We start from the raw sequence: 12,604 nt of genomic DNA, 5'->3' as shown, positions 1-12,604 counted from the left end.
GGCTGGGGTGCAGTGGTGCAATCACAGCTCACTAAAGCCTTTAACTCCTGGGCTCCAGAAATCCTCCCACCTCAGCCTCCCAAAGTGCTGAGATTACAGGCATGAGTCACTATGCCCTGCCTGGCTGTTAAAAGATCTTTCTGGGATAGCTCAGGGCAACTCCTTGGGTAGACCCCACAACCCTGCCTCCCATGGCCTCCTGGAGCACCTGTAGCATGCCCAGTTTGTCCCTGCATGCTGGGGACTTTCCTGGTGTTAGTGCTGGAAGAACCCGCATTCTGGGAAATCCCTGCATTTGAGAGATGCCGAGATGGATGATCACTCTCAGTGCATGCTGCCCCTATGTCTCTTCAGGTCCACAATCTCCAGGAGCTCCGGCGAAGTGCCTCACTGGCCACTAAGGTCTTTATCCAGAGAGACTATAGTGATGGGACCATCTGTCAGTTCCAGACCAAGTTTCCCCCAGAGCTGGACAGCCGGGTAAGGATGCCTTTTTTTACACTTGGAACCCAGGGCTGTGATGGAGCTGAGGTTCTTATTGGAATGTATTATTTCCGGGATCATATGACCCATAATATCATAGGACACATAAACTGTTCAGCCACTTTAAAAGGATGAATTTAAAAAGTTGTTAACATTGTATTACTGTCTCCTCATAGAAAGTTACAGCTGAAGGGGTCTCAGGGATTTTCTGGTCCGGCAGCCCTCAAGTTTCAGTTGCCTAGGAATTATGTAGAGAGTTTGTTAAACAAATGGAAATTCCTGAGCCCTACTGGGTGATACTTGTGTTGTCCAGTGGTACTGATTCAGTTGTTGGATTGTGGCTCAGGAATCTCCATTTATTAGCAGCTGTTCTCAACCTTGGCTGTATGTTAGAGGTTTCTGGGGAGCTTAAAAAAATCCTGATGCTTAGGTCACAGCCCAAAGCAATTACATTAGACTCTCTAGGGTGGGAGTCTGGAATCAGCATAATTTTAAAATTAATTTTAATCATGATTGTTTAAACTTTAATATGTATTTATAATTTTGTGGGTACATAGCAGGTGTATATATTTATGGGGTACCTGAGATATTTTGATATAGGCATGCCATGTGTAATAGTCACATCAGGGCAAATGGGGTATCTATTACTTCAGACGTTTATGTGTTACAAACAATCCAAGTATACTCTTTTAGTTATTTTAAAATGTACAATTAAATTATTATTGACTACAGTCACCCTGTCGTGTTATCAAATACTGGGGTTTTTTTTCTTGATGGAAACCCAGCATGGAGTGCAGTGGTGTGATCACAGCTTACTGCAGCCTCTGTCTCCCAGCTCAGGTGATCTTCCTGCCTTGGCCTCCCAGGTAGCTGGGATTACAGGTGGGTGTCACCACACCTGGCTAATTTTTTGTATTTTTAGTAGAGATGGGGTTTTGCCATGTTGCCCAGGCTGGTCTCAAACTCCTGGACTCAAGTGATCTGCCCTCCTCAGCCTCTCAAAGTGCTGGGATTATAGGTGTGAGCCACCATGCCCAGCGCAAATACTAGGTCTTAAGCCCTACTTTTTAATGAGGAATTCCCATTATGAATCAGAATCAAGTGGTTCATAGATTATACTTGGAGAATTTCTGGTCTTCTGGAACAGTGCTTCTTCTCATCCTTGGCTGTACCTTAGAGGCACTGGAAACTTTGAAAAAGGAAACTTGCAGGTGTCAGCTTGGGTAGTGGTGGTCTTTGCTGCTCTGATCCATCCTCCCCTTTCCTAGACCATTGACTCAGAATCTCCTGGTAGGGGAGACTTGGGCCTCATAGGCTTTAAAGGCTGCTCAGATAATCTCAGTGTGCAGCTGGAGCTGAGAACCATTAAGTCCTTGTTACTAAAACTGTGGCCTGTGGATCAACAATATTAGCATTACCTGGGAGCTTGATAGAAATGCAGAATCTTGGGTCCCTCCCTGCATCTACTGAATTTGAATCTGGATTTTAACCTATTCCCTGGGTTACTCAGATATGCACGCAATTTTGAGAAGCTCCACACTAGTCCATCCATCTCATTTAGCAGAGGAAACCAAGGGCCAGAAATAGGAAGTGACATACCGGAGTTAGCACCAGACAGGCTTAAATGCCCTGCCTCTCTGCTTTTTCACAGGACTCTTATTTTCTTGTGGATGCAATTGCGTCTTTCATGGGTATAGATCAAACTAGATGCCTTCACGATCACAGTCTTGCAGGGAAAGTTTAGAGACCCTAAAGGAAGAGCTGCAGGCCGCTTTTCCCTTCTCCTGCTTGGGGTGAAGAGGAGAGCTGGATGCTCCGTCCCACAGTCTGTGCTGGGTGGCATCAAAGGCAGTCAGCCAAGGGCTCTGCCCACAGCCCTGCCTCTAGACTCAGATAGTTGGGTGACTCATGGACCTCAGGCTGCTGTGAGGCATCAGCTGCTTAGTTTTGCTACTGGTCCAGGGGTGTCTGTGGCTTTCATCCTAGGCTGCCCTGGAGTGGGCCTGGGATTGGGGAGACCAGAAGGCTGATTCTGACCTTCCATTCCAGCAGCCTAGGCAGATCTGAATGGGTTTGGGAAGTGGGGCAGGGATGGTCTGTACTGATATGACCCCAGGTCAGCTTTTAGAGAGAATGTGGATCTCTTTCACACCTTAGCATGCTTGTCCTTTAGGGCAGGGTGGCCCCCAGCCTGGAGCAGCAGGGCTCGTGGCATGGACTAGATGGGTTGGATTTTCTCTATGAGTTCTCCACAGGTTTGTGTAGGGGCAGTGGCTGGGAACTCCTAAACCTCTAACTATTCTTGGACAGAGCTTTCATTCTAGAGAGGCGGAGAGGTCCCTAAACTGTGTGAGCAGTTCTGGTCCTGCTGCACAAGTGAGGAAGAAGGTACTGTAAAGAATGTGAAAAATAGGGCTACTATTTTGACACTTTGACACCTGCTGAGTTTGGAATGTGACCTTCCCAGGGTCTCTGAAGTTACCCTCTGAAGAGCACAGACTCTGGGGTCAGAGCTGTAACCTTGGACAAGTTCACTTACCATTCACTAAGTATTTCATGAGCACTTAGCGTTCACTAAGTATTTATTGACTATGTATGAGGCTCTAGAGATATAGGAGTAAACTCATGGCATTTATTTTCTATTAGGTGGTATAGAAAATAAAAACAGCAACCAAATACCGTTGACCCTCGAACAACATGGGTTTGGGGTGCCCATCCCTTGCACGTCAAAAATTTGGATATAACCTTTGGCTCTCTAAAAACTTAACTATTAGTAGCCTACTGTTGACTGGAAGCCTTCTGATAACACAGTTTATTAACACGTATTTTGCATGTTATGTATATTATATACTGTATTCTTACAATAAAGTAAGCTAGAGGAAAGAAAATGTTAAGAAAATCATAAGGAGAAGAAAATATATTTACTACTCATTAAGTGGAAGTGGATCACCATAAAGGTGTTCATCCTCGTCATCTTCATGTTAAGTAGGTTCATGAAGAGGAGGAAGAGGATGGGTTGGTCTTGCTGTCCCAGGTGTGGCAGAGGAAGAAGAATATTCATATACACATGGACCCACACAGTTCAAAGCTGTGTTGTTCAAGGGTCAACTGTAAATATACCTAGCTCAGGAGGTAACAAATACTAGAAGAATAAGGGGAGGATGTCAGGGGGTCGGGTGTGCTGGGGAGAGGTGGATGATCCAGGGCACAGGTGAGACCCGAGGGTGTCAAGGGTATCATGGCAGCCTGCAGGGGAAGGTGTGGCAGCTAAGGAGATAGACACAAAGGGTCTGAGGCAATTTCAAGAAGCAGGGGACTGAGTGAGGAGGAGAGGAGGAGATGGGCCCAGGGGTAGCAGGTCCAGGCCATGGAGGGCCTAGTGGGCACTGTAAGGACTTTTTGGATTTTACTTATAGACAGATGGAAAGATGGTGGGAGCTTTTGATCACAGCTATGACATAATGTGACTTTAACAGGAAGTTAGGGCAGGGGCAGGGAGGCCAGTGAAGGGGCTAGAGACGGTGGTGGCTGGAACCACAGAGCAGTCTGTGTGGCCTTAGGACCATAGAGCAGCTCTCGCCTGTAAAATGGGATGACAGTAGCACTTTTCTCATAGACTTGTTGTGAGGGTTAAATGAAAGAATGCATTTCCTGGCACATAGAAAGTGCTTACTACATATTAGCTATTCCTATTATGGATGCAGGCAGAACAGCTTCTTAGGTGTCCAAACACACAGGCCTGTGGTGTTGTGGGTGACCTCTGAGCTAGAAGGAAATGCTCCTTCCTGGAGAGATGCCCAGGAAGCCCCTGAGGTCTCACTGAAGCAGTCTCATGCAGTCCCATTCAAACATGGAGAGATCCTATGAATTTAGTCCTGAGTTCTCTCACAACCAGCAAGATGGGACGTGTCAAAGTCACTAGAATACTTGTCTGATTTCCCGCAGAAAACACCTAGGATATCATGGGAATTTTCTGTTTCCAAGGGAGGATAAGCAGCCATTCTTATTCTCATTTTATAGATGAGGAAACTGAGGCCTAGACAGTTAAGCTGTTAGTTCCAGGTCATGCAGCCAGCTGATGGCCAAGTCTAGACTGGGCCCCCTGTCTCCTGACTCCCAGGCTAGTGCTCTTTCTGCTCTGCCTGCAGCCTCTTTGGTCTTGCCTGTGTGCCAGTGTCATCTCCCCCATCTACATGGCCCCACCACTGTCACCCCCGGCCCCCCCGTGACTGTGCACACTCCAGGGAGACTAACCACAGCCTGGCTCTGTCCCCTTCTCTAGATCGAGCGGCAGCTCTTCGAGGAGACTGTGAAGACCCTCAATGGCTTTTATGCAGAGGCTGAGAAGATTGGGGGCAGCTCCTACCTCGAGGGCTGCCTAGCCTGCGCCACAGCCTACTTCATCTTCCTCTGCATGGAGACCCACTACGAGAAGGTGCCCCCACCCCCCGCCCCACCATGCGTCCCCTCCCTCAGGGCTGCTCATCCTTGTCTGGCTCCTCTTTTTGCAGGTTCTCAAGAAAATTTCCCGCTATATCCAGGAGCAGAATGAGAAGATCTTTGCACCTCGAGGCCTCCTACTCACAGACCCTGTGGAGCGTGGGATGAGGGTTGTATCCTTCCGGGCTGTTCTGTTTGAGGGCACAGGACTGCCAACTAGTAGAGATCCTGGTGAGGCTGCCAGGAAACGGGGCCTCCATTCAAGGTTTTCCCAGGATCCCCCACAGCAATGGTCCTCAGCCCTCCTCTGCCACTGTACGTTACTGGAGGCTTTTGAGTTTTAGGTTTTGCACTTGGTGGGTTGCATGTAATCAGTGCTTAGAATATGCCAGACACCATGTGAAGTGCTTTGAAAATATGAATTCATGTACTTCTCATAATCTTACGGGATGGGTTGCTCTGATTATTCCAAGCAACCTGCTCAGAGTTGTGCAGCTGGTGAATGTGGGAGCCAGGACTTGTGCCCAGGCTCGCCCTTAACCACAAAGACCCCTCCAGGAATATACAAATCACCGCATTCATTTACAGGTCCACAGTCTCATGGAATACTCATGGAATTTCCCCTGGCAGGTCCCACTGTCCTGCTTTCGCAGATGAGAGACATGAGGTCTAGGATGAGGTGACTCCCCCAGGGTCTCAGTCCTGGTGGGAGGCTGGAGAGGTGTGGGGCTCAGTTCTGTGGACCCCACCTCCACCTGGAATAGTGTGACCTGGGTGTGCACACATCCCTCCCCCCAGGCAGCAGCAACACGAGTAGAATTGCTAAAAAATAAAGTTTACTGGAAAACTGAGGAGAAACAGAGTCAAAAAACCACAGACACCCAGAGTCACATGTTGACAAAGCCCAGTGAGAGGCACTTGTTTTTATTGAGCCTTTACTATATGCCAGGTTTTGTGCTAAGCACTTTACATACGTTTCATCTCCTCTCCCCACTAACCCCAAGATTCTATTCCTAATCCCTATTTTGCAGATGTAATAATTGATGGCTAACAAGTTAGGTGACTGGTGTAAGGTCACGTAGCTTTGTGAGTGCCTGGGTCAGGATTTGAACTCAGGACACTGAAGTTCTTCTCATACTTCCTGTGCAGTAACACCACCTCCCTGGGCACATCTGTGTCCTGAGATATGGTCATTAAACCCACTGGAATGTAAGCTCCATCAGGGCAGTGACCCTGTCTGCTGTGATCACGGCTGTGTGCCTAGCACAGGAGCTGGCCTTACAAGTCTCCCTAATTGTTAGCTAAGTAATGTGCATGGATGGGCTTGGGGAGGGGTCTAGCTCCCAGCCCTCCACAGCCCTACTGTCTAGGCAGCAGCACAAGCCCACGTTCCCATTCCCCTGGCGGCCTCCATCCACTGGTTCATGTCCGAACCCTGCTCGGCAGCAGCTCTCCTTAACCGCCGTGCAGATTGAGATCTCCATCTACGAGGACCGGTGCAGCAGTGGCAGCTCCAGCAGCGGCAGCAGCAGTGGCAGCGGCAGCAGCAGTGGTGGGGGTGGTGGGGCTGGGGCCCGGTGACTGGCCGAGAGTCCCTGTAGGGAGGTGTATGGCCGGAATGAGGGCCTCGCAGACCTGCGGCGGCTGCGCTACCAGAGCACCCGCTTCTGAGTCATTCTCTGGGCCCACCCTGCTGCCGTGGTGGGAGGGAGGGTGATGGGGCTCCTATTTCCTGTAGGCCATCAACCTATGCTCCCTGTCCCTCACCCCCAGCTGGGTCAGTCTACTTCCTGACCTGGGGGCTTTCCTTTCCCGATGGGGGTGGTCTGGGCCACACAGAGACAGATCTTTCTAGGGAAGGCCGGGGTGGGGAGAACACAACCTAGGCGGCCCCTCTCTTCTACAGCTCCTCTCCCAAGCCCTCGAGGGGGGCCCAGGTCTGCCACATAGAGGATTCCCATGCTGCATGACCCCTCATCCCAAAACCATGTCCACCAGGACTCTCTCCCTTGGGCCCTGCGTTCCGTGGCTCTCTCCCAGTGTCTGCTCCTTCTCATGGCCCTGTGGGGCCCCGGCCTGTCTATGATCCTGCCTCCACCGAATTCAGGGTGTGGGGAGATGGGTGCTGTGGTCGGGAGCTGTTAGGCCACTCCTGACCTCTTCTAGACCTAGGGCTTTCCTGTCCTGCAGCCAGAGCTGGGAGGCCAGCTTGGCCTTGCCCAGAAGCACCCAACTCTGAGACTTTGCAGGCTGCCAGGTGCTGGCTGTGGGGCACACAGCCTGGGGCTCTGGGAGGTTATATGGGGGTCTGGAGAAACTTCGTGGAGAGATGTAGTTATGCGGGGCTTGAACCTCCTGAATTGGACCAGTTTCCTGAGATTAGAACCTGTGTGTATGCACGTGCGAATGTATATGTGAGTGCACATGTGTGTAAGTGCAGCGTGCATACATGTGTGAGTCTGCGTGTGTTAGCATGCCTGTGTGTGAGCGCCTGTGTGTGCACCAGTGCAAAAGGGTATGAATGTGGGTGCATTTGTAAGTACACCTGTGTGTGTATATGTGCACATGTGTGCACAAGTGTGCACTTATGTGTGAGTGCATTCATGTGCACGAGCATGTGTGTATGAGTGCTCATGTGTATGTGTGTGTGCAGGTGAGTGCATGTGTGAATGCACGTGTGTGTGAGTGCCTGTGTGTTCCCCTTGGCTGCTAGGCCAATGATTGCTTCTTTGCATCCTGCTGTCTTCACTACCTGATGGTCTGTGACTTCTTCCCTACGTGGGTCCAGCCTGGGCCCCTGTAAATAAATGTCCCAAAGCCCCTTGCCCCTTCCCTAGGGCTACCAGCTTGGCTTTTCTTTCTGCCCTCTCCCCCACCTGCTGACTCTACTGGGTACATTCTAGTGGAAGAGAAGCTGGGGTTCTAGGAGAGCAGAGCCAACCTTTGGTGGCCTTCGGTGCCCCCTCTCAGCTCCCCCATGACAAGACAATGGGGCTACAGACACTGCGTGTTCAGCCTGCCCAAGGGCTGGGGCTCTTTCAGGCTTTGTAGACGAGGCTTCTGTGGACCTTCAAAGGTGCCAGCAGCCTGCAGGGGAAAGGCAGACTCCTTCCTTGCAAGGAAAGGAGATGTCCAGCCAATGATGCCTGGCTTCGAAGGCCCAGAGGAGCAGGTGGGATGGGAGCCACCCCTGGGCCTGGTGTCCTGAAGATGGAATGAAGGGGGCTGCCTGCCTCAGTTGGCAGGAGGTGCTAGAAGTGGATGTGAAGACCAGCCACCGCAGGTAGCTTTCTGGAACCTAAGAGGGGCCTGCTTTTCTACTGGACATGGGAGGAGCATATGGGAAGCAAGGGCCTACCCAGAGAGTGGAGAGGGCTGGCCCAGTCCTTGCGGCCTCTGGAAGTCCTGGCCCCAAGTGAGTCCTGGGCCAAGGATCCCCCTGGAGAGCTGCAGTTCAGTGGGCTCCGCCACAGCACCTGGCCACAGCCTGTGCCCACCCAGGGCCAGTGCGGCTGGGCATTGTGTCTGACCTGCGCATCTCCCATGGGGGGCCGGGCACAGGCAGTGCCATGGCTTTTTAGTTTTTCTTTTTTCAATAAAAGGACTTGCCCAGCATGAGGCTCTGTGATGCTTTTCTCTGCCCCATGACGATGGGGGGTGAGTTCTGTGCCCCAGGACCTGTGAGGGGATGCTTGGCTGCCTGAGCCAGACCTGAATGGCGGGCAGGATGGACCCTGTCTTCTTGGAGCTTGTAGTATACTGGGGAGGCAGACACTTCAGCGCCTCTAGTCTGAAATCTTCGGGGCACTTGCAGCCTTGGGCGGGGGAACAGGTTAGACTGAAAGCCAGGCCAATAGTAATCAATTAATTATATCAATAAATCCTCATTTCTTGAGCTCTTCCCTTGGGTTGGGTCCTGTTGGGAGTTGGATCACACAGGTCACTCAGAGCTGAAGATGAGAAAGTAGCCAGATGATCGCTTCTCAGCTTCTTGGCTAAGATCAAGTGTGGAGAAAGTAGCTGGGTGTTGGAACCTAGCAGAGTTGTGTCCTGTCATTGAGGTCCAGAGAGGGTGGGTGACTTGCCCCAGGCCACACAGCTGGTTAACAATGACAGGGCCCAGGTCTCCTGATACCACAGGGATGGCACCCAGGAAGCTGCCCGAGCCTGCAGGGAGGCTGGAGTCACATACTCATGTCTGTTCCTAGAGAGGAGCTCATCAGACTGTGGGGACAACGGCTCCAGCCTCTGGGGTGGGGGCTGGGCAGTCCCCTCTGGGTGGTTTTCATGCTTGTTCTCACTGCCGATAAGGGCAGCTTGGTGCTTGCCTGAGCTGTGTGCAGCCTAGACTCACTCCCTGTGCTGGAACCTGGGCCCTGTGTGGGTTGCCACAAGTGAGGATGTTCTCTAACATGTGGGCAGGTTCATTCTGTTTTGGGATAGGAAGTTTGTTCTACCCCGAGGCCAGATTTGAACCCAAGCTCAGCTCTTCTAGAGAGGAGAGGGTGAGGATTTACTAACCCGGTAAAACCAAATCCGGGTGCTTATTTAACTGAGAGGCATTCAGTCCGTCCATTTTCATAGTAATCATCATAAACAACAGTGGCTGACATTTATTTGGCACTTCCTATGTGCTAGGCACTAGGCTAAGACTCTACATAATCAGTCATTCGATTCTCACAGCAACCCTCTATGGCATGGATTCTTACTTCCCATTTCACATATGGGGAAACTGAGGCTCATGGAAGTTAAGTAACCGGTAAGTGGTAGATCTTGGCTTTGAATCTAGGCAATCTGACTCCCAACTGCAGGGAAGAAGACAGATCCAGTCTCAGAGGCCTCTTAGCAGCTTGAGGGCCTCAGCCGTCCTGGGATTAGGATCTGGCAGGTTCTCAGGGAAGGACCTGGAGCTATGCCTGAGGTAGGGCTGGCACCTCCACTTCCAGGGCATCACAGGAGTGTGGGTGGGCTGTGCTCGTGGGCATGCGGGACCCAGGGGCAGCCCAGTGAAGGGCAGTGGGGGACCCGACTCACTGTGGGCCTGGGGAGGTGTGGTTTCTCTGCCGGCTTAGTTACAGGCAGTGGCCTGTCTCTCCGGGGTCTGGCTGTAGCCATGTCCCTGCACCCACCTTGCCAGCCCGGGACAGGCCCCGTCAAGACCCAGGAGCAGCTCCGGCCTCAGCCAGACTGTCCCCAGGTCCCATGTGAGGCCTCAGCCACCCAGGCATGCCCCAGCCAGCCCCTGAAGCACGCGCTCCTCTCACCTCGCCAGCACCCTGCTGTCTGGCTTCCTTCCTTTGGCCGCAGGCAGAGTGTTTGTGAAACCACAGGGTTTACAGAAGCTCGAGATGCCACTGAGCGGCTGAATTGTGCACTGCACTCGGGGAATCAAAGGCATTGGCAGAAAGAACTAGAGCTGTTGTGAAATGCCCACGGCTGCCAGGCTGGCAGCCACTGCCACCTGCAGGGATTTTTCTGTGGTTTCCAGAGGTGCAGGACAAAGGTGGAGTCCGGTGACTTTCTCCCTACAGCCAGCCCCTGGGCTGTCTTGGTGGCACCACTAGCCTAGGAAACTCCACATCCCCCTCCACACCTCTAGAAGGACTCACAGTGAGGGGGGCCCAGGCAGGAGGCGTCACCACCTGGTTTGGGTTTTACTATTCACCCAGGGTTAAGGCAAGACAAACACCACTCCACATCAGATCTGAATTTGAGCTCTGGCTTCATGACATTAACACATGAAGACTCTTGGAGCCTCAGTTTCCCCAGCTGTAAAACAGGGAGACTAATACCTCACAGAGTTGTTTAGACCCAAGGTGTTCAACTTTGGTGGCAATGGGTGTCACCTAAGAGTATGAAAAACCACCAATGCCTGATCCCATCCCCAGAGATTCTGATTTAATTGTTTTGGGGGACAGCGTGGGCATCAGGATTTTAAAGAGTTCCCCTGGTGATTCTAATGTGAAGATAAGGCTGAGAATCCCTGGTTTTGACGGTACCTGCAGCCTATAAGCCTTTCATAGGCCTCTGAAAATGTCTGAGACCTGAATAAAAAGTTTTTGGGTTCCACAAAAGCAGCCAGACACAAAAAAGAGTATGCACCATGTGGTTCCCCTTATATGAAACTCAAAGACAGGCAAAGCTAGTCTTTGGTGTTGGGAGTCAGCACCAAGATTACCCTGGGTGGGGGTAGCGAGTGGATGGGGACCTGGGGGGCTTCTGGGAGCTCAGGATGTTCTCTTTCTTGAGCAGAATGCCAGTTACACAGGGGTGCTCACTTCGTGAGAATCCACCAAACTGTACACTTAGGAGCTGTGTATTTGTACATACTAGTATATATCACTAGTCCTAGTCTGCATGAAATAGATCATGAGTACTAGTTTGTACAAACTAGTACTTGTGATATATTTCAATAAAATTCACCAAAAAACCTATTGGCTACAAAATAGGAAAAGAAAGGACAAACTTCAAGTTAATGTTTTGTGCCAGGCGTGGTGGCTTACACCTGTAATCCCAGCATTTTGGGAGGTCGAGGCGGGTGGATCACTTGAGGTCAGCAGTTTGACACCAGCCCAACATGGCGAAACCCCGTCTCTACTGAAAATACAAAATTAGCTGTGTGTGGTGGCACAACCCTGTAAACCCAGTTATTCAGGAGGCTGAGGTAGGAGAATCACTTGAACTTGGGAGACAGAGGTAGCAGTGAGCAGAGATCACACCACTGCACTCCAGCCTGGACAGCAAGAGCAAAACTCCATCTCAAACAAACACACAGACAAGAAATTAATGTTTTGCCAAACATCTGGAAATGTAACACACATACCAAACAGACAACTGCAACTGTTACTGTGTGTGTGTGTGTGTGTGCGTGCGTGTGCGTGTATGAAAATGTAATGTCTGCTCTGTTGAGGGTGGGGCCTCTAATAGGGAAGGTCCCTGATGCCTAAGAAAATCTTAAAACAGCCCAGGTTCACACCCAGGAGTTCTTAACCTTGACCCGACTGCATTCATGTGCATATTATGTGCCGTTATCTGAGGAGAGAATCTACAGCTTTCAGCAGATTCTCAAAAGGGTACGCAGGCCCCTAAAAAGGTTAAGAACAATGGGTCTTGAGGAGTCAGGGAGAAACTGCCCAGTGAATGTGCTTGGCATGAAATAGGTGCGTGGTAATGTCAGTTTTTTTTCTTCCTTTCAGAGCCCAGCCTTTGGGGGTTTCTGCATGACGCTTCTTGGGGGACTTGTAGGAGGATTTATTCTCCTGGCAGTGCCAAGGGCAGCCTGCACAAAGCTCACAGCTCTTCCTCCAAGAGGATGTTCAAAGGGCCCCCCATTTCAGCATCTGCTGGACAGCAGAACTTCGCATGCAGAATCCTGGGGCTGCGTTGGGTTTTGAACCAGGGACAACGGAGGAGGTGGGACAGTGTGAAGGGAGTCAGAAGGCTATGCCAGCTGCCCTGCTTCCCAACTCCAGCAATTCACTTCATTTTCCTGAATCTCAGCTTTGTCATCATGAGAATGCATCTATTTATAAATGATCATCTGTTTCTCCAATGTAAGGTATTACTGTTATTGCAGAAGTGACACTAGGACCTCATTATACAATGGCCTCATGATATAGATTTAGAGCAGGCTTCAGATTCTGGCATTGAGTAAACAGATATTTTTTTTGTTTTTTTTTTT

At 50.7% G+C, this 12,604-nt stretch overlaps 1 protein-coding gene across 1 annotated transcript in view; it reads right to left on the bottom strand.

The window, feature by feature from the left end:
• Nucleotides 1–5,737: 5,737 nt before the first annotated feature.
• Nucleotides 5,738–12,604, bottom strand: part of CRTAC1 (cartilage acidic protein 1) — a 161,937-nt gene continuing 155,070 nt past the window's right edge. Inside the window, exon 15 of the mRNA XM_017502736.1 lies at nucleotides 5,738–6,518. Coding sequence (XP_017358225.1) covers nucleotides 6,379–6,518 — 140 coding nt within the window. The 3' untranslated portion in view covers nucleotides 5,738–6,378. The remainder of the gene's footprint in view (nucleotides 6,519–12,604) is intronic.

Source organism: Cebus imitator, unplaced genomic scaffold, assembly GCF_001604975.1.
Source record: "Cebus imitator isolate Cc_AM_T3 unplaced genomic scaffold, Cebus_imitator-1.0 Scaffold299, whole genome shotgun sequence".
Classification (NCBI taxonomy): Eukaryota; Metazoa; Chordata; class Mammalia; order Primates; family Cebidae; genus Cebus; species Cebus imitator.
Note: the sequence above shows the minus strand (reverse complement) of the source record. Positions and strands in the feature narration are given on the sequence as shown.